General features: G+C 27.7%; 5 protein-coding genes across 16 annotated transcripts; 3 read left to right on the plus strand and 2 right to left on the minus strand.

The window, feature by feature from the left end:
* Window positions 1–1,485: 1,485 nt before the first annotated feature.
* On the plus strand, window positions 1,486–7,545 carry LOC127069664 (annexin B9-like). Of its 7 annotated transcripts, none has more exons than XR_007783655.1 (8): window positions 1,488–1,719; window positions 4,121–4,164; window positions 4,292–4,673; window positions 4,870–4,949; window positions 5,022–5,268; window positions 5,386–5,567; window positions 6,674–6,815; window positions 6,919–7,545. XR_007783655.1 is itself a non-coding variant. In XM_051006903.1 (8 exons), exons 3-8 carry the CDS (start codon window positions 4,135–4,137, stop codon window positions 5,842–5,844), a joined length of 972 nt encoding a protein of 323 aa, XP_050862860.1. In that variant the 5' UTR covers window positions 1,488–1,719; window positions 3,077–3,318; window positions 4,121–4,134; the 3' UTR covers window positions 5,845–6,866. The 7 variants fall into 7 exon arrangements, 4 of the variants coding, with proteins under 4 accessions (XP_050862859.1, XP_050862860.1, XP_050862858.1 ...); XR_007783654.1 differs by lacking the exon at window positions 6,919–7,545 and adding an exon at window positions 5,794–5,910 and having other exon boundaries at window positions 6,674–6,866; XM_051006903.1 differs by lacking the exon at window positions 6,919–7,545 and adding an exon at window positions 3,077–3,318 and having other exon boundaries at window positions 5,794–6,866.
* Window positions 7,247–8,849, minus strand: LOC127069666 (uncharacterized). Of its 2 annotated transcripts, none has more exons than XM_051006919.1 (5): window positions 8,716–8,849; window positions 7,940–8,039; window positions 7,757–7,858; window positions 7,585–7,677; window positions 7,247–7,503 (listed from the first exon to the last, which is right to left on the minus strand). In XM_051006919.1, exons 2-5 carry the CDS (start codon window positions 8,031–8,033, stop codon window positions 7,247–7,249), a joined length of 546 nt encoding a protein of 181 aa, XP_050862876.1. In that variant the 5' UTR covers window positions 8,034–8,039; window positions 8,716–8,849. The 2 variants fall into 2 exon arrangements, with proteins under 2 accessions (XP_050862876.1, XP_050862875.1); XM_051006918.1 differs by having other exon boundaries at window positions 7,931–8,039.
* A 603-nt stretch (window positions 8,850–9,452) lies between these two features.
* Window positions 9,453–13,276, plus strand: LOC127069657 (transcription initiation factor TFIID subunit 6-like). 2 transcript variants are annotated; one of them, XM_051006885.1, is made up of 9 exons: window positions 9,453–9,935; window positions 10,080–10,332; window positions 10,703–11,021; window positions 11,102–11,505; window positions 11,592–11,795; window positions 11,863–12,045; window positions 12,174–12,390; window positions 12,598–12,917; window positions 13,003–13,276. In XM_051006885.1, exons 2-9 carry the CDS (start codon window positions 10,153–10,155, stop codon window positions 13,096–13,098), a joined length of 1,923 nt encoding a protein of 640 aa, XP_050862842.1. In that variant the 5' UTR covers window positions 9,453–9,935; window positions 10,080–10,152; the 3' UTR covers window positions 13,099–13,276. The 2 variants fall into 2 exon arrangements, with proteins under 2 accessions (XP_050862842.1, XP_050862843.1); XM_051006886.1 differs by having other exon boundaries at window positions 9,459–9,935; window positions 12,610–12,917.
* Window positions 13,277–13,966: 690 nt separating this feature from the next.
* Window positions 13,967–20,901, plus strand: LOC127069658 (ubiquitin carboxyl-terminal hydrolase calypso). Of its 4 annotated transcripts, none has more exons than XM_051006889.1 (9): window positions 13,967–14,252; window positions 14,809–14,867; window positions 15,407–15,621; window positions 15,748–16,502; window positions 16,602–16,732; window positions 18,807–18,905; window positions 19,003–19,319; window positions 19,402–19,550; window positions 19,807–20,901. In XM_051006889.1, coding segments are annotated over exons 1-9 (1,806 nt in total). In that variant the 5' UTR covers window positions 13,967–14,250; the 3' UTR covers window positions 19,886–20,901. The 4 variants fall into 4 exon arrangements, with proteins under 4 accessions (XP_050862846.1, XP_050862844.1, XP_050862845.1 ...); XM_051006887.1 differs by having other exon boundaries at window positions 13,974–14,252; window positions 18,807–18,911; XM_051006888.1 differs by lacking the exon at window positions 13,967–14,252 and having other exon boundaries at window positions 14,554–14,867; window positions 18,807–18,911.
* LOC127069660 (uncharacterized) lies at window positions 16,726–18,495 on the minus strand. Its single transcript, XM_051006891.1, has 2 exons — window positions 18,222–18,495; window positions 16,726–18,112 (listed from the first exon to the last, which is right to left on the minus strand). The coding sequence occupies exons 1-2, from the start codon at window positions 18,387–18,389 to the stop codon at window positions 16,811–16,813; spliced, it is 1,470 nt and encodes a 489-aa protein (XP_050862848.1). The 5' UTR covers window positions 18,390–18,495; the 3' UTR covers window positions 16,726–16,810.
* Window positions 20,902–20,978: the final 77 nt, after the last annotated feature.

The following is a 20,978-nucleotide window of genomic DNA, read 5'->3' on the forward strand; positions in this document are numbered from 1 at the left end:
ACTATATCGTTACTTCTTTCGTATATATGTATATGCTTTAAAATAGAAAAACGCGAAATATTAATCATTGAAAAAGAATTAAGATCAGTAAATAAAATACTTCTTTATAATAATTTATTCATACGTATATCTTCTTACGTATGATTTCATATTGTGTCATATTTTACGTATCCTATGTGTCACGAATTCACGTCACAAACTTTGCGTCATAGTAATGATGATTCTACTCTCAATGAGTCGTGCATAATTTATTGACTAATGATCGATCTAAATATATATATATATATTACTTTCTAAGAATGCGTATAGTTTTCTTTTCATATTTATTCTCGAATATATCGTTTCCATATTATGAATTATATTTTATTATTCACATCATAGAAGTAACAGGATACGTCACTTGTGATTATAGGTCAAAGAATATTATAGCATATCCTGTGTATATATATATATATATATATATATATATATATATATATATATATATATATACATATGTAGGGGCGTACATATGCGTATCCTCCCTGATTCTTTTCCGTATAACACATGACACACGTGTATACTAATCATCGAAGATAGTTCATTCAAAAAAACAGATTCAAAGAAACTAACTGTTTCGAATGAAAGAAAATTATAAAAAAGATAACGTGATATATACACACAATATTAAACAATTTCCTGTAATATCAATTATAGAACAAAGCATAAATTGATATTATTTCTTATTATTTATTGTTACTTTTTACTTCTTAAATTTATAAAATTCCACTTTGTTTCATTTCTTATATCAAAACTAATTTATTAACAACTAAATGAGATATGACTCGACCAAGAAAAAATATTATTTACAAGAAGAACCTCATTGATATAGCCAGTCCTGAGAATAATGTCACCAAAGAGAAAATTCTTATTCAAAATCAAAACTAATTTATCAAAGGAAAACACACATTCATTTATGTAATCGTAAACATACACACGCACAAACAAACATATATTCTTCTATATTCAAATCCTTTTAAAATGTAGAAAAAGTATAGTGGACACAAAAATAATTGGATAACACAGTTCTCTTAACGTAATACTACGTCACTATTTTTTCTCTCTCTCTCTCTTTTTTTCTAATTTTGATACATTCATTATTTTCTTTTTTTCTTTTTCTCTCCTCCTCTATCACATTTTACTATTCTCTATTTCTCTCTCTCTTTTTCTCTCACATTTTACTACTCTCTTCCTCCCTCTCTCTCTGTCACATTTTACTACTCTCTCTCTCTCTCTCTCTCTCTCTCTCTCTCTTTCCTTTCTTTTTTACCAAAGCCGATGAATCATCCAATCTCCTTGTACTTATTTTCTTGCGGATTCCAATCAGCGTTAGTTCGACGAATTTGCCAGCGTGTCGATACGTCTCTCTTCTATTCTCTTTGCTCTCACATTCTCTCTCTCTCTCTCTCTCTCTCTTTCTATCTTAACATGGCTCTCCACGTCATCGACCAAAGTTAGTCGTAGTAGCGTTGCGTCGTGATCCCACCAATGTCCTCTTCTTCTTTCCTCTCCTTTTCTCCTTCCATTCTTTGTCACGCACACACACCACCCAAGATTTCAGTTTCTCAGTTTCGTGCTGCAGTCTATGCCGGCTCATCGTCGATGATCGTTCCTTTGGTTGACTTCAAACTCTAGTTTTCGTTCCGTCTTCGGTTTATCGATTACCCGGAAATATTACAGGTGAACACAGAAAATTGTTTTAGTTACGCTTTTCTATTCATTTCCGAATTAATTATTTATCACGCTTTTCGTTGCTACATCTTTCTTATTATACAACTTTTTGAAATAATTAATATAATATGTTAGAACAATTCGATCGATGACAATGACGATTGTTTCGAATATAAATAAAATATATATTAAAACTTTCTATTATTTTATTCTATAACGACGTAATATTTTGAGGAACTTGATTTTCCTTCTGTGTAACAACGGTATAGATAAAAATAATAATTTCATTTTGCGTCAAAGTTTATTAATTAATATTAATATTTAATTGATTTAATTTGTTTGTTTATCATTGTAAGAAATAATATGGTAGATGAAAACGAAGTACCAATTTGCGATTAGAACGTTTATTACTTGTTACTTTACATACTATTATTTCAATGTTTATCAATACTTCGTTATATAATTCATTTTCAAAACTAAGGTTAAGGCTGAATTATGCATTATTAATAGTTCTCTATTTGCAAGGAATGATGTCATTATACTATTGACAGATATCACGTTTTAAATATAACTAGAAATTATAACAAATTTCGAATATGTTAATAAATTAGTACTAATTTCGTCAAACTCGATTTTCACTTTTTGATATCGCTTTTCTAATCGTTCTTTTTCATCCTTTCTATTACTTTATCTTTCGTAATTTCAAAATAATTGTTATGATAACTAGATCAATGATAAATCTGATTAAATATAGATAAGGAATATCTACAAAAAACTCTCTATAAATTATGTAATATATAATATCAGCATACTATTTTAGAACTCGTTTTCATTGCAACAACACGATGAATAAAAAAGTAACAATTTGTAGTAGAACGTTCGTTACTTATTACTTCATATTCTATATTTATATACTAATATATTATTAATCTTTATCAATACTTTACTATACAATTAATCTTATTCGATACTAACATATTAATATACTATTTTAGATTTTGTTTTTATTGCAACGTGATAGATAAAAAAAAAGTAACAATTAGCAATAGAACGTTTCTTACATATTATGTTACTTATTACTTTATATATTACAATATCATTCTTTAGCAATACTTTACTTTACAAATTTAAGAGGCCCGAGTTACGCAGTATTTTCTATTTGCAAACAATGATGTTATTATATAGTACTATTAACATAAGTCACGCTTCAAAAATAACTTTGAAAATAAAAAAAAAAGAAGATCAAGTAAATGGTAATTTCGTTCAAACTCGACTTCTTGAAATATCGTACGAAATAACTGCTGTAATACAGAAAACATACCAACGCAATTAAGTAATACGGTTTGTTGTATTTGTCATTGAATAGCCTGACGAATCGTCGAGACTTCTCTGAATTCCTTTCCTTTCCTTTCCTTTCCTCTCCACTACCGCATATTCTCTTCCTCCTCTTCTTCTTCTTGCTATCCTCCCCACTCTCAATAGTTGGTCCAGTGTTCATTATACCGTATGAAGCACACATAGCAACCGACAGTTCGTGCGACGAGTTGGTACCGGTAACTGTGTTTGGAAAAGAAAGATTGCGTCTTACCTTTAACCACGAAAGAAAAGGTAAAGGAAGCCACACCCAAAGAATAATTCGTTCTCTTTATTTTTGTATCGATGTCGAAGTTCGAAGAAATTTCTTTTTCTTTTTTCCTTTTTTCTTTTTGACTTTTTTGTGATTTTCTTTAGCGAACGACGTGCGTGTATAACATTTTTATTCTCTTCGATCAAAAAGAACCAAAATGGCGGTCTTCAATCGTACTACGTGTAATGTTCGAATAGTAATCGATAAAGCTATAAAATTATTATCGTATCTTTCTCTTAGTCGACTCGAATCAACACGGAACAGAATCATGAATCATCTCGATGTTTAGTTTTGTTTTTGTCGTTTTTTGTTTCTCCTTTTTTTGACTTCTACTTTAACTTGATTAATCACAAAAGATCGATGACCTTGCGTGTTACCGTGAAACGTGTTGACATACATTTTACCTCGCCCTCGTAATTACGGAATAGGATGTATCTGTCGATCGATAATGTCCGGCGTATCGTGTTACGTGAAAGACGAGAGTTTATATCTTCTTAGATCGTTAAATGATACGTAATTAAAGCAGTTTGATAATGATAGATAGTGGTTTGATAAAAGCTCGATTTACATATATGAATCTTCTACATATCTTTCAAAGGAAATGAAATGTTAGGAGAATGACTTAAGTAACAAAGTTTTTGATTTAAATCTATCAGATTGTTTAGATAATTTAAACTATCGTCGTAGTTAATATTTTTCTGTTGAATGGTTATTGCGCACAAAGAAATAATCTTATAAGAACATTGGTTAATATTTCTCTTTCTTTTCCTCTTTTTTTTTTAGAAATAAAAGAAGAGATGTCTCCCAATCAATATTATCACGTGCAGGTATGTCCACGCGTACATAATATATAATATATAACATATATATATACATATTAAATATTCATCTTTTTATTACGATACGTATCTTAAAAAATATCTCGTATTTTAAATGTCCCGCGTATTTTCATAGTGCACGCCAACCGTCTACCCGGCTGATCCTTTCAATTCCGAAGATGATGCGACTATTTTACGAACAGCGATGAAAGGTTTTGGTACCGATGAACAAGCCATTATCGATGTACTTGCTCGTCGTGGAATCGTTCAACGTCTTGAAATCGCTGAAAAATTTAAAACGATGTACGGGAAAGATCTTATCTCCGAATTGAAGTCCGAACTTGGCGGCAATTTTGAAAAAGCTATTATCGCCTTGATGACACCACTTCCAGAATTTTATGCAAAAGAATTGCACGATGCAATTTCTGGAATGGGCACAGACGAAGGTGCTCTTATCGAAGTACTCGCATCTCTCAGCAATTATGGTGTTAAAACTATAGCTGCCGTTTACAAAGAGCGTAAGCTTTTTTTTATTCAATTTTTTTCTTCCCTTTTTTCTTTTTTTTTAATATCTACTAATTCAAATAATATCTATGATTAAAGAAATAAGAAAGAAAATAAAAATAATATTATTAACGAAATGAAAAGAATTCATTATCTTTTCGCTTCTGTTATTTTTTTTTTTTTAATTTCTTTTTATTTATATGTATATAGTGTACGATACTGAATTGGAGGATGATCTTAAAAGCGATACTTCCGGTCATTTCAAGAGACTTCTCGTTTCCTTGTCGTGTGTAAGTAAAAGAATATTAAGGAATAATTGATTTGAATCGATTAGAATTGATGTAATATCAATGTTATTTTAGGCAAACAGAGATGAAAGTGCAGAAGTCGACGTTGCGGCCGCGACGGAGGATGCCGAAAAACTTTTAGCTGCTGGTGAAGAACAATGGGGAACGGATGAGAGTACGTTTAATGCTGTACTGATCACGAGAAGTTTCCCACAATTGAGACAAATTTTCAAAGAATACGAACGCCTAGCTGGTCATTCATTAGAAGAAGCTATTAAACAAGAATTTTCTGGCTCTCTCGAAGATGGTTATCTCGCAGTTGGTAAGGAAACACTTCATTGATCAGACGAATACCATATAAAATTCGTATAAGAAAGAAAAAGAATGAATGAAAAAGGTTTTCTTCGTAAACTAAAAAATATATTTTTTTTTTCTTCAGTGAAATGCGCCCGAGACAAAACCGGATACTTCGCAGAAAGGCTTTACAAAGCTATGAATGGAATCGGTACTACTGATTCAACGTTAATACGAATAATAGTAGCACGATCAGAAATTGATTTGGGTGACATCAAGGAGGATTATCAGAAAATTTATGGGACATCTCTTGCAGGTGACATCGATGTAAGTTGATCAATTTTTTTAAACGATGTTGATAATCTTCATTTTCACTAAAATCAATAAAATAAATATATATGTATGTATATATATATATATATATTATATATAACCGCATAGTATTTGTTCATTGCATTGACAACATTTACATATAGACTACTTTTTTTTTTTCTTTTTTAACTCTCTCACTTGCGCTATATCCTACCTTCCCATAAATTTCCATAAATTTCAGGATGACACTTCCGGTGACTACAAGAGACTCTTGCTTGCTCTACTCGGATGAAAACGTTTCGATCGTTCAACATCTCCTTTTTGCTTTTAAATCGTATTTTAATACCATGGATGATACGTAATGATTATCTCTCCTAAACTTTAAGTTAATTAGTTTCTTCTCAATATGATTCTCACGATTGAGGGTGAATAAGATTTGATATATGTATGTGTGTGCGTGTTCCAATATTTTTTGAATTCGTTTCGTTTTATTTTCTTTCTTTCTTTTTTTTTTTTTTATTTTTTTTGTCTGTCGAATAAAATGCAGATAATCGCATTTATTGATCATGCTGACCTGCACTTTAAAATTACGTTATATACGAACCTTTTAAGAGAAAAGATTAATCGAAATCTTATAAAACAAAGGCTGTGAGTTACTATATATATATAAAAAAAAAAAAAAAGAAAAAAAAAGAAAAGAAAACCAATATTTTGTATTTTCAATTTGCGTTACTTTATGAAAATATCGACTACTATTTAGTCATTACGTTATCCGATTTATAACTTTCTCGCAAGGGCTTTGATAAATAAAAATATGGTAGTAACACGAGGATTATGGATTAATACAATTACCATTAATACATATGTGTGTAAATAACAAAGTATACTAATTGTAATTTATTTTTGGAACATGCATGCGTATGTATGATATTTGCCGTGGTGTGAATATATATATATATATATATATATGTATGTATGTATATATATGTATATATATATATAAACACGCATAGGTATACGTATATGAAAAAAAGAAAGATTAGTACAAATTTTCACACACGATTGCTTCCATATTAACGCAGACTTTAATTTTTCCCAAAAATCTTTGTTTCCGTTTACAGAACGACTGCAGCGAAGACTTTAAACGCCTTCTGATCGCACTTTTGAATTAATGAAAGATTACGGTGACTTTCTTCTTACCTGAGAGTGATTCAATCATGCATCCTTAATATTAAGTATTAATCATTCGCGTGTCTCACAAATGTAATATCTATATTTGTTTTTAATAAACATGCACGTGTGCGAATAATGTGATTACTCTTTATGATATTTTTTACCAACGATATTCACTTATTCTTTTTTCCAGAATGATTGTGCTGCCGAATGGAAAAAGCTTCTGATCGCAATGCTGAACTAGGTACATTAAATTATCTATTCAATTTACAATTTACAATTTACTTTTTTATGTTTTTATACGAAGAAAAATTTTTTATTGTAAGAAATCTTTTTTTTTATTATTAGTAAATACTTGAATTTCAATTTTAATAAATATATTTATTAATAATTAATGCAAACAAAAGAATTGATATACCAAATAATTATTAACATTAACAGAATTAAATGTAAATATTTAAAATATACTTAACTTACAATAAAAATATCTGTAGCTTATAACATGTGACATTGATATAAAATTATATCATTATGACATTGGGATATGCTTTATATATCTTGTTTGCATGTTTAAATTTATTAATGCAACCTAGTGGTATTACTATTATATCGTGTGCTAATACTTTCATTTTTATTTCAAAACATAAATGAAAACCATTTTTATTTATATCTATGTCATAAAGACGTAAGCAAATATAGATTAAATGTGACAGTTTTGGCAATGATAGCAAATGTGAAAATTCTAGAAAATTGTAGCAAACTGGTGGTGGATTTCTTGCTATAAAAATGTATACATTTAAATATATATTGTGTCTATATAGAATGTATTTAATCAATTAGAAATTTTTGTTTAGATTACCTGATATTGTTTCATTGATTAGAGAGAAATTATTGTAAGACATAGTGACAGAAAATCCATAATCTTTTTCCAAATAAGATGCATTTCCACAAACTAAAAATAATATTTTGCTATAAAGAAAATATAAATATATTATTAATATGCATTAACAATATTAATATTTATTACTAACATGTTCCATTTAGAAAAACGATATCATATTCTATATGTTTGCAACATCCACAATTATATCTAATACAGTTACAATCTTGATCAATTGAATTAATAATGTTATCTGAAATACAACACAAAATAGAAATAATATAAATAAATGAATTACATTTGATTATATAGATGTTTATATTACTTTGTTTACTTATATTTCCTTGTATAAAGGGATTTGCTATTATTATATCTACAATAAATGCAGATAAAAGAACAGCAATACTCAAATATTTGATATTAGTCATTTTATCCTGTAAAATAAAAAATTTATACATTTTTTAAATATAAGAAATACAAATCTGTTAATGTTTTGTTCACATGATAATTATAATTAGACAAATGCAACAATTACAAAACTTGTTACATCATTATCAACATTGTAATAATTTATTTAAAAAGCTACAACAATTAAGAAAACAATGATTATAAATAATATTTATTACAAATAGATTTCGAATGGAAATCATCAAAATGTGACAAAGTAATGACAGTACAAAGATAATTTTACAAAAAGCAAAATTGGCAAGTACATGTTCTAGGAAAATTATTTAAGGAAAATTATATTGTTTTGAAAAAATCAAATAAGTTTGATGGCAAACAAATAACGAGTAGGTGATTGTTAGTTTCAAAACACGATTTCAATTTTTTAACAATAATAATCTCTTTCTTTTATATGAGAAGATTAGTGAAAATTACAGTTTTTCTTTTTTATTAATGCAAACTCGATTGTATATGATTAGTAACGATAAATAATATTCTAAATAAATAATTATTATAAATTTATATATTACATTTTTATCGTGGAATTAGTGAGTGAGAGAAAGAGAGAGAGAGCGAATAAGAGAATGAGAAAGAGAGAGAACGTGAAACGTAGAAAGAGAAAATGAAATAAACAAAAAATACGATAAAGAAAAGAGATATACTTACGAGATTAACAAGCACTATGAATAAATTATTTTAATAATTCACAATTTATGCTTCGAAGAACAACTTAGTATCTAATATGAATCAAAATAAATGATCTTTTTTACAATGATGACAATGAAAACTAAATTAGAGATGTCATTATTCTATTATCGATAATCTAACAAATTTAAAAATTGATATTAGAATCGCTAAATACACGTTTATATATATCTATATATATGTTTTTTTTTTTATGTATATTGTTTTATTATGTATATATATGTGTATATATTATGTACAATAAAACTTAAGATTTTATATTAGAATTTAATAAAGAACGAAGCGATGATAAAGAAAAGCAAGATTCAGATTCTTTAAGTGATAAATTTATTCATTTGAATTAACCACTATCGGCAGAATCATGAACTAAAAGACATGGTAGTTTTCAATTACCAATTAATTTAATTAATTTTGATATTTATTATAAAATATTCGGAAAACATCAACTCCGCAGTGATAAGCTTTAAAAAATTTTTTATGATTTTTATTTTTCAAATTTATAAATTTAGAGAATATTTTCGCGCAATAATTAGATTAATTTGGTAATTTTATTCTAATGACTTTGATACTTTTTTGAAATCTTTGAAATCGAAGCTTAGTCTTGCATCAGATTAATACAAAAATTTCTTCATATCAAAAAATTTGTTTTTTTTTTATAATTATAATATATCAAATAAAATATCTTGTATAATATTGTTTTTTTTTGTATTTCATCGATTACAGTTTAATTTTTACTGGATATATGATACGAATAAATTTCATGTAGTACGCCACATGTGTTTACACAAGCCGCCGTCAGGTGGCGCTAACGACCTGTTTTGGCTATTTTGTTATAACCAATATATCGTTACTATACAACGTCGAAATGTTTTCTATGTTCAATTAAATATCGTCAAATTTAGTGCAATGGCTGATGCCGTTGATGTCGTTACGTTCTTTAGATTTGAACGGTCGTTTTAAGTGAAACACATAACTGAAGAAACTATCAAATTTGTATAAATTATATTTGTAAATATCATGTATTTTGATATTCGTCGACAAATAAGAAATGGAAAAATATTATATATGTCAATGAAAGGATATAAAAGTGATCAATTTGATTTAACAAATTGAATAAATCATAAGTATCACACATTCATGCAATTAATATATGAGAAAAGTCAAATATTTATGTGTAGATGGTAAATATTTATTTGTATAAATATCCTTATAATCTAGGAAATAATATAGAAATACTAATATAATTATTTAAAAATATTGATAATCCATTAGATAATTTTCTTTTAACCACTAATGAGAAATAATATTTTACATGTAATGTTTAGATTAAATAGGAAATTATAATATACTCCAAATCATTTTTATATAAGACAAATAGTTGTTTATACTGTATATCATATGGAATGTAACAATCAAAATACATCAACAATGAGTGAAAATGAATCTATGTATGGGACAACTTTATCTCAAGAATCTATAAAAGTGATCGCTGAAAGCATAGGAGTAGGAAACTTCCCAGATGAAGCAGCCAAGGATCTTGCTGAAGATGTCAGTTACAGACTTAAAGAAATCATACAAGTTAGTAGTAAATAATATCAAATTTTATGTTATTGTTATAGTAATAATGTTATAGTAAATATGGGATGTTGCAAGTAAAAAAGGTGAACTAGACAAAAATCCATTTTGATTGTCATGTGAAGTTTATCCTATGTTTCGGTAAACCTATTTTTTATAAAAGTTATCCAATATTTTTTAAATTTTATTTTATATGGAAAGAAAGGATAAACAACGTGAAAACTCTATGGTCTTGTTCTTTGTAGGTAATAAACTAGTTTATTGAAAAAACATATTATCCAATGTTTAGTTTATCTTTTATACTTGCAGTGCTTTATATATATATTTATACGCGCCAACTGAATTGTATCATTCTTACATTATAATTTTATAGGATGCTGCAAAGTTTATGAGACATGGCAAACGTCAACGTTTGACAACTCATGATATAGATCATGCATTAAAAATTAAGAATGTTGAACCAACGTATGGATTTTTTGCTAAAGATCATATACCATTTCGTTTTGCTTCTGGCGGTGGTCGTGAATTGCATTTTGTAGAAGAAAAAGAAATAGATCTCAATGAAGTTGTTTCTATGTCTGGTGGACAGGCATGGCCTAAATTACCTTTAGAAATAACTTTGCGTGCACACTGGCTTTGTATAGATGGCGTACAACCAACAATACCAGAAAATCCACCTCCTGTATCTAAAGGTAATCAATATACCGTGTACTAATAAATTGTAATCATTAGTTTATGAACAAGGCTAACACGAGTAATTTTTTCTTTACAGAAGCTCAAAAATTGGAAAGTGTTGACCCTACAAGCAAGTTAACTAACAAGAATCAAAATATAGGTGCTGGAAAACCAGGTGGTGGTGGCAAAAGTCAAAAATTACGTAATGTAGAAACTGTACATGTTAAACAATTGGCAACGCATGAGTTAAGTGTAGAGCAACAACTATATTATAAAGAAATAACGGAAGCTTGTGTTGGCTCTGATGAAGCTCGGAGAGCAGAAGCATTACAATCATTGTCTGCAGATCCAGGTTTACACGAGATGTTAGCACGTATGTGTACGTTTATTGCAGAGGGTGTACGAGTTAATGTTGTGCAAAATCACCTTGCACTACTTATCTACCTTATGCGTATGGTTAAAGCACTTCTTGATAATCCAAGTCTATATCTTGAAAAATATGTATGTAGTTTATTATGTGTAATATTTGTTTTGATTTATTTATACGAAAGTCTTTTCATTAATCCATTAATGAAATCAAATTACAGCTTCACGAGTTAATACCGTCAGTTGCTACCTGTATAGTTTCACGTCAGTTGTGTATGAGACCAGAAGCTGATAATCATTGGGCTTTGCGAGACTTCGCTTCTCGATTGATGGCTCAAATATGCAAGAATTTTAATACTTCTACGAATAATGTACAAACTAGAGTAACTCGCATGTTTAGTCAAGCTTTAGCTAAATGTAAAGAGGTAAGATAAATTTATTAAATATATATAAACATCTCTAAAGATAAGCTTAATAAAGATAATTTTTTAGACACCTCTAGCTTCTCTCTATGGAGCAATTGAAGGATTATGTGAATTAGGTCCAGAGGTGATAAAAGCTTTAGTTATACCAAAATTGAAATCGATTTCTGAACGCATCGAATCATGTATCGAAGGTCCAGGATTATCGAACATTGATAAAAATGGTGCTGGTCATATAAAATCATTACTCGTTGTAAGTATAATCGTTATTATACTTTTTCTAAGAATAATTTTTCCAAAAAGTAAAAAATATGATATATGTAAAAATATATATATTTTTTTTAAGATTAGATATGTAAAATAAGAATTGACAATTTGCAGAAATCAGTAGCACCTGTTTTAAAAACGGTACGAACAGCACCAGATTATGTTGAAGAATATAAATTGGATTATGGATACATAGGACCAGCCTTATGTGCAGCAGTTGCTAAAGCTCGAACACAACCTACGGCTTTAGCATCAACTGCTACAACTACCACATTAACTACAACTCAGCAACAGGGACCTACTTGTACTACCAAGACTCTTGTACAAACAGGTAACTCTTTTATTGTTACATGAATTATGAATAATACTATCTTAATTTTAATCTTAATTTTAAATATCTTAATTTCTAAAATATTTGCAGTTTATCTTTTATCATCAAAAAAAATCACATCAGTAAATATTATCAGAAAGAGAATATATATCAGATTTATACTTTATACAAATACAGTGTAATTTGTTTTTATCTTATTCTTATTAGAAAATGTTTCAGTGTCAAATTCGAATCCTGGCCAACAAGCAGGAAGAACGATAATGCTTGGTACAAGTAGAACTGGTAATACAACTACAACTGGTGGAGGTCAGAAGTTTGTTATTTTGCAATCTCGATCTCAAACGCCTACTGCATCTAATATAAATAGTGGTACGATACAACAACAGCAATCTCAGACGCAACAACAACAAGTAAAAATTGCACAAAGTAATGTAAATTCACAAAAACCACATTTGCAAAATGTGGCGCCTAAGTTGGTTGTTGTATGTATGTCTAATAGTACCCATACAAATACATCTGTTACTCAGGTATGTAATTATGAAGTATAGTTCGCAATATTCTAAATCAAAAAACATTTTTTTTTTTTTTATATTATAATACATAATTTTTCAGCAAGCAAATATGACAAACAAGACGCAAAATGTCTTTGTAACACAACAGAGTGTAGAACATGCATTAAGTCCAGAAGAAGAACAATCATTTGAGTAAAAGTTATATTTTGAGTAAATTACACAAAAAGAAAAAAAAAACAAATGTTAAAGTAAATTGTAGAAATTATTTTTGTACAATATTTCTCATATATCATGTGCATAGTTGTATATAAAACAAAATTTTGGTACATATTTGCCTATTCTATTAAACAGAATTTTTTGAATATTTTCAAATATATTGAGTATAATATTTACGGTCATTCCTCTTAATTACAAAGAATACAATCAACAATGTGTTTAAGTAAAAAGTATTTTAAGAGGCATATATATATATATATATATTCCTCTTAAATATATATATATGTGTGTATATATATATATATATATATATATATATATATATATATATTCTTGATTCATACGAAATGTTAAGTCATTTTCAGTGGAAATATCAGATTATCTACGATTGTTGCGTGAAATTTTGTCGGTAAGCCATCTCTGGTGTAAAAGGTTCTTAGACATTATACGTCCTGTATCTTTTACCATCTTTTACCATCTGAGCAAACAAACCATTAAATATATCACGTAATAACTTGTACGGATTCCTATATACATAAAAATGCAAATTCAATGAAATAACTAATAATATTTCTTGTATTTATAAATTAAAAAATCATTGTTTCCTTAATCTACGTTTATCACGAATAAATCTATGTTCATATAAATGTAATTTTCAAATATTCGTAACTCCTTATATATACCAAAATCAATATTGAATTAATTATATCGAAAATGTAAAGTTTTTTTATCTTTAATATCCCTGTAATACTGTACAAGTGAAAAACATAGTATATATTTAAATATACTTATTTCATCCTTGTGTATACTTTTACTCAATACGTTCTTCGTAATTACTATTTTCAAAATTATGTCTGTTTTCATTGTTGATATAAACAATTATAAAACTATGGATGATAAACAGCCTTAAAGACTCGTATTGTTCTATCCAGCAATGTGATTGGTGGACGGTAACCTGCATTCGCCAATCCAGTAGCATCAAAGTTGAGACGTCAAAAGTCAATAGGGTACTAACGTCACATAATATACATAAACAAGGCTGAATAGAATTTGTGAAGAATCTAGTGAAGGTTTCAGATTTAATATATGTTCTATAAAAATACAATCGGAATTAGGTTCTATCAATTATTGCATGTAAGATTTGATTTATATATAAAAATTTATAATGGGATTAGTTTTTTATAATGGGATTAGTTTCTTTTTACTTAAATGGGATGGAATTATTTTCGCACATATTTAAATATACATTCATAATAATGAGAATAATTTATATATATATATATATATATATATGATTTCGTTATTTATTTTGATAGTATGGAAGTAATATTTTTAATTTAGACTTGTTGTATAACATTTAATATTTCGTGATATACTTTCACTATCATTATTTAAATATTGTTATAAATAATATAACAGGAGTGAAAATGGTTTTAAGTCACTTAACTTTTTCCATATAAAACGAATGTATATAAAACATATTATATTATACTAGTATAATATAATAATAAAGATGGTTATACAATACATTACGTTTATCTATTTCTCTTGAAATGTCTGCCATCATCACGTGACTTTATCACGTGATACATGTTTTGATGTAACATGGCGCTTTTAACTGACAGTATAAGGTTAAAATTATAAAAGTGTACGGTTTTATTATCTATAACGGATTTAAAATTGAATGCAGGATGCCTGTTGACATTAATCGATTAACAGAAGGTTGGCTAGAACTCGAAAGTGATCCAGGTATATATGATTTATAAATGGATATAATAAAAAATAATTTAGAAGTTTTATATGTTTATAATTCGTATACATATAGATATATAGATATGATATATATTGAGTATTTTGTATTGAAATTACATTTGATATGACATTACAGATTGATATTATTAATTATTACTTTCATATTCATGTTTGCAATTAATGTAACATGTAAGCAAAGAAAAAAGAAATGGACAATAATTTTGAAAGTAAAATGTAATTAATGATCTGTATCAAAAAGTTAGAAATTTAAAACAAGGATTGGTTAAACACTTAACAGCTATCAGTTGAAGGATATAAAATACATCAAATGTATTGTACATTTCATTAAATTATCATTTCAACATATACAATATACAATTTGATGTCGGATACTATTAGCAAACAAATATATTAATGTTTGATCAGATGTTTAAGTGTATTTAAGTGTTAAAATAAATGAGTATTTACTATATATATTTGATATATCTACATTAAAAAACTTAATTATGACTGACTTTTTTTTTATGTTTTATTAGGATTGTTTACACTTTTGTTAGAAGACTTCGGTGTTAAAGGTGTACAAGTTGAAGAAATATATGACTTACAAAAATCTTTGGAAGGTCCTGTTTATGGCTTTATATTCTTATTTCGTTGGATAGAAGAGAGACGTTCAAGACGTAAAGTTGTAGAACAGACCGAAAGTTTTGTGAAAGATGAAGATATTGTGAATAACATATTTTTTGCACAACAGGTTTATTTTGTTTATTACAAGTTTATTTATAAGAAAAAACAAGAATAATATATGTAGCAATAATAGCATTATTCGTTTAGATCATAGAGTTTATCTTAATTATATTATATATATATTTGTATATAGGTTGTCCCTAATAGCTGTGCAACACATGCGTTACTCTCTGTTTTATTGAATTGTCCAAATATTCATTTGGGTACTACTTTATCGCGTTTAAAATTGCATACATCTGGTATGTGTCCAGAAAATAAAGGATGGGCAATAGGTAACACACCAGAATTAGCTTGTGCTCATAATTCGCATGCTATGCCACAAGCTAAAAGACGCCAAGATAAAAATACTGGAGTTTCAACTGGTAGATTTACTGGTGAAGCATTTCACTTTGTAAGTTATGTACCAATAAATGGTAGACTCTTTGAATTGGATGGTTTAAAACCATATCCTATGGATCATGGACCATGGAAAGAACATGAAGAATGGACAGAACAATTTAGAAGAGTTATAACAGATCGTTTAGGAATGGCAACAGGAGAACAATTACAAGATATAAGATTTAATTTAATGGCTGTTGTTCCTGATCGTCGTTTAGCTATTTCACATAAATTAACTATGTTGAAAACTAATAGACAAATAGTTTTAGAAGCATTGCAACAACTTGTAAAGTTAAGCCATCAAGATAATGGAACAGAGAAAACAACAAATGATGCTGAGAAAATAGAAAAATCATGTGATAGAAAAAATAAGGTAGATGAAGAAAATCTATTACCCAATAAAACAGAAAGAGATGAATCTTCAACTCCGTCTATTGAAAGAAATAATGATGCTACAATTGATATTGAAGAATCAACTTCAAATATTGGTACTGCTAAAATTGAATCCAGGTTAAGTAACATTAAGTAATATTAGTTGTAAACAAATTACTAAGTTTACAAGTTGAAAAAATAATTATACTTTACTAATAATATATATTTCTATTATAGTGTGGAAAAGGTAGTGATGTGTGCTTTAGATTATGCTACTCCGCTTCGAATCCAGACTTCACCAGCCCATAGTTCATCAAGTACTGATACGTCTTCTGAAATTGGATCTGCATTTAATTCACCCACTCAAGGTAAGTAAAAATAAATTTTTTAACGATACATTTCTAAAGATATTATTATATTACAGTCTACTTACCATATATCTTTATTTAATTCATACAAAGTTGTTTTGTAGTGCATACATTTTTTGATTTACAAAATTTTAAATTATTTGGACATCTCATACGAACTGCTTTAATATCTGTCGTTATCTTTGTTGGAAAATAACATATATAATAATATGTATCTGAAGTAGGATCTTCTGTTTTTCCAATTTCTTTACATATTTTTTCTTTGGATATGTCATTGTTAGTTAAAGAATTATTGATTTCCGTATTATTTATTAAAGGTAATTCAGTGAATACAGATTTATGTTCTTTACATATTTTGTATTTATAAGTATCACAAACTCTTGTGTATTCATTAAAAGCTGTATTATCTGGACAAGTAAATTCTTTTACATGTGCTTCTAATGGTTCACATGTGTAATATTTGATGCAATCACTTTTATTTGCAAAACGTATTTCCTTTATGCATGGTATAAAATGTATAGAATTTGATTTTATTTTATAAGCCATGGATTTATATTTCTCTACTGTCAGATATTCTTTATTTCCAAAATCATCAATAATCATAATTATGCTATTATCAGTGTTTGCATTATTATTTGTTTTATGTATAATATTCTCTCTAGTTTTATTAAATTTTTCTATAATGTTATGTACAGAAGAGTTTATATCATCAGAGAAATTTTGAAATTTAGTTGTGCTTGCAACAACATTATGGTAATTAGTTTGAAACATATATCGCTGGATAAGATATTTCAGTAATATATTTGGAACATTTTTACTGTATTTAGGTGATTCAGATGGTTCAACAGGTCCATTATGTTTTATGAAATCAGTTGATGGTAATGTTAATTGATCTAAAGATAACAGGAGTTTTTTGTAAATTATTAAACGATTAATTAATTGATTTATCCAGACATAATGATCTTCCATCTGATCTTTACTTTCACTTGTAAATGGTAATGCCATTTGATTTCTTTTATTTATGTACTCATATACATAATTTTCTTCTTTTTGATTGACTGTGACTGGATTTATAATGTTATGATTATTATTATATTTACTATCTTTTTTATATATAATAGTGTCTTCAATTTTAATAGATGGATGTAGATCCACAGATGATCTGTTTGACAAATTGGAGGTTTCATTAGAATTATATGCATTATATGCATGAGCATTTACAAGAAATTTTGAATTTGTTCGTGTACTATTTTGATGATCAATAATCTGGATAAAGTTAGAATTTTTGTTTGTTGTTGTAGAAAATGATTTATTTTTTAAATGATCACATGACCAAGTATCACTGGGAAGGACACATGTTTTTAAATATGGTTGAAATACCTAAACACATAATAATTTTCGAATGTATAAAGGAAGTATAAAAAAAAAGTTTATAAATGCTAAACTAATGCACTTAAAAATATATTTTGTAGATATTAAGATAATTTACCAAATTATCACTGCACTTTGATGGGACCCATACAAAACCATCAATCGGTAGATTAATACAGTTGTAAAACATAGCACAATTTGTATTGTGAGGTCTTTTGAATTCTGGACATTTTGAAGAATTTACCACAATAAGAATTAAATAGAAAGAAAAGATCGTGAATAACATGTTAAACTATCACTCTCGTTAAAATTACATGTAAGACTACGATTCAAGAGTCTTGTGCTTTTAGCTTATATACTCTTCACACATTCCTACCACGTGGTTAGTATGTTTTCTTTGACACCTTCCAAAGAACAGTTATCCGTTATCCGACCGTTCTGACTTTAAATGTTTATAGTTTCCTTATATGAGTTATTTGAGATTATTAAAAAATGTATTACAATATTTATGAGAAGCCTAATAAAAGTAATATTACACTTTACACGAATAATATGAATATCATCCTATTTGTCTGGACACTTATTAGAAATGTCTCACAGTTAAATTTCATTATACTAAATAGAAGATATGGATCGATATTCTCTACATTTTTCTTTTTGTTTTTAAAAATTAAACTTAAAAAATTAAACAAATTTTTTACAGCTTGGGGCTGGAATTCAGGTCAGAGTAGTCCAACATCGACGAAAGATTTTAAAAAATTTGTTGTTATCAGAGTGGCTGGAGATGAAAAGAACGAAGCAGGTTTAAGTAAATAACACATTTGATATGAATAAAAACGATAATTAAAATATGCTTGCTTTTTAGAAACGATAAATAAAAAAGAACAATTTATTGCTAGGTCGTTCCCTTGGTAATATTAATATAAACGGAAAGAGACTGGTTTCAGACAGCGGACATTTACATAAGAAAGTCTGTTTATCCGGAGAAGTAAGAATACCACATGCGCGTGTAAAAACCAGCAATGGTGATACGGTAACGGAAGAAAAAAAAGTTGAAAAAATAGATCCAAAATTATGTTCGAAATATCCGGAACTTTTTGAGCCGCATACATTCGCTCCGAAAGATCTCTTAGCGTTATTGAAAAATTTAGAACATGAGATAAATACTTGCGAGACTAGTTTGAAAGATGAAAACGATAAAAGAAATAAGTATAAAGTTAGTACATAACATTTCAGAGAATATATTCCAAGCGATTATGAATCGTAAAGATGTCAAAACATTCATCTTATTATTTCAGATCGATGATTGCCGAAGGACGCATAATTATGACGAATTTATTTGTACTTTTCTTTCCATGCTAGCACAGCAAGGCAAATTAGCTGAATTGGTTCAGCAACATCTTACTTTAAAGAAACATACATCCGTATCAGTGAGTAGAGTTCACAGGTACGCTATAAATTAATTATTATTTTATAATTTTTGCAATGAACTTAGTACAGGTAAGGCAAGGAAATTTTGCTGAATTGGAAACATTTTACCTTGAAGAGAGATACATATGTATTAATTTGTAGTTAGTGAATAGAGTTCACCTGTCTGCTACAGGTCAATTAATATTTTATAATCTTTGAGATATATTTACTACGTAGGTATATGATGAAATATAATACGTCTACGCATATGTTAATTTTTGTAATGTTTGTAGGTCTTCGAAGAAAGCTGATACTCGTACTAATTCCTCGCGTCGACGTCGTGGTAGAACTAAATGTAAAAAACGAAAGTAATCGATATCGAGGTGATAAAATATTAAGGACATGACATTTATTAAGTACAATATTTGCTGTTTATTATGAAGATTTTTTTTTCATGTAGTTCTTAAAACACGCAGAAAAATTAGATCTCTCAACGAGAAGAAATTTAACATTCATAATGTTCCTTTATATTATATGTATTGCTAAGCTGTTATTCTCTAATTTAAAAATTTTCATACGAAACATTATGAATGTTCGTTTTTAATAATTTCATTTCGTTTAATCATTCATAAAAAGTTTTATGCTTTACGAACGATAATTTATTATATTTGATATATTGTATACAGATTAATATATTAGCAATATTTGTGTTTATCAATTTCGCACGTACAATATATGGTACTTAAGTACCTTCTTAATATTCATATTTGACGAGTTTATATCAATTTTTATTTTATTTTATCAGTATATCATTTAAAACTAATCGAAATATACGGCTTGATATTAGCGGAATATAATAAATAATTAAAAATTAACGGAACAGAATTAATAGTTAATATATAATTCATATATAAAATAATGAAAGAAATTATATCACGCAAAATGCTATTTGTTCTTTGCACGCGCAGAAACGTTGACGATTTATATTATATATTATACTATTTCTGGTTATCAATATATATATATAATTATTTAAAATAAACGATTAATAAAAAACATTACATAGAGAGAGACTGGACAGGAAAACTTGAGTAAAAAATATAAAATACTTTACTAAAAATAACGAGAAAAATAAAAATAAAACCAAAATAAAAGATTCGTTACATAAAAAAAAAAGAAAGAAAAAAAAGAAAAGAAAAAAAAGAAAATACTCGTAAACTGAAAGAATAAGATTATTAATGTAAAATAATGTATATGTGATAGATATAAGAATGGAATCGTGCAGTTATCGTCGCTTAAACGACATAGAAAATATAAAGATATAAAAATAGGCAAAAAGTGAATTTCGTCAAAATATGTATAACAAAGAATAAAGGATTAAAGAGTTACCTGTTCATTTTCTTTTTGTATTGTCGTTTAGATTAATGAGGGAATGATTCGTCGAATAGATAGGACAGTTAATGAT

Source organism: Vespula vulgaris, chromosome 16, assembly GCF_905475345.1.
Source record: "Vespula vulgaris chromosome 16, iyVesVulg1.1, whole genome shotgun sequence".
Classification (NCBI taxonomy): Eukaryota; Metazoa; Arthropoda; class Insecta; order Hymenoptera; family Vespidae; genus Vespula; species Vespula vulgaris.

Bases quoted from the DNA above. Each gene is read 5' to 3' on its own strand.
- LOC127069664 (XM_051006902.1), top strand. From the start codon at position 4,135: ATGTCTCCCAATCAATATTATCACGTGCAG. The intron at 4,950-5,021 runs GTAAGTAAAAGA...ATGTTATTTTAG, and splicing joins TTCTCGTTTCCTTGTCGTGT to GCAAACAGAGATGAAAGTGC. The intron at 5,568-6,918 runs GTAAGTTGATCA...TCTTTTTTCCAG, and splicing joins CTCTTGCAGGTGACATCGAT to AATGATTGTGCTGCCGAATG.
- LOC127069658 (XM_051006887.1), top strand. The intron at 15,622-15,747 runs GTTTATTTTGTT...ATTTGTATATAG, and splicing joins ACATATTTTTTGCACAACAG to GTTGTCCCTAATAGCTGTGC. The intron at 18,912-19,002 runs GTAAATAACACA...ATTTATTGCTAG, and splicing joins AAAGAACGAAGCAGGTTTAA to GTCGTTCCCTTGGTAATATT.
- LOC127069660 (XM_051006891.1), bottom strand. From the start codon at position 18,389: ATGTTATTCACGATCTTTTCTTTCTATTTAATTCTTATTGTGGTAAAT. The intron at 18,113-18,221 runs GTAAATTATCTT...TTATGTGTTTAG, and splicing joins CAAAGTGCAGTGATAATTTG to GTATTTCAACCATATTTAAA.
- LOC127069666 (XM_051006918.1), bottom strand. From the start codon at position 8,033: ATGACTAATATCAAATATTTGAGTATTGCTGTTCTTTTATCTGCATTT. The intron at 7,678-7,756 runs GTTAGTAATAAA...TATTATTTTTAG, and splicing joins CGTTTTTCTAAATGGAACAT to TTTGTGGAAATGCATCTTAT. The intron at 7,504-7,584 runs GTAATCTAAACA...ACATTTTTATAG, and splicing joins AATCAATGAAACAATATCAG to CAAGAAATCCACCACCAGTT.
- LOC127069657 (XM_051006885.1), top strand. From the start codon at position 10,153: ATGGAATGTAACAATCAAAATACATCAACAATGAGTGAAAATGAATCT. The intron at 11,796-11,862 runs GTAAGATAAATT...ATAATTTTTTAG, and splicing joins CTTTAGCTAAATGTAAAGAG to ACACCTCTAGCTTCTCTCTA. The intron at 12,918-13,002 runs GTATGTAATTAT...ATAATTTTTCAG, and splicing joins CAAATACATCTGTTACTCAG to CAAGCAAATATGACAAACAA.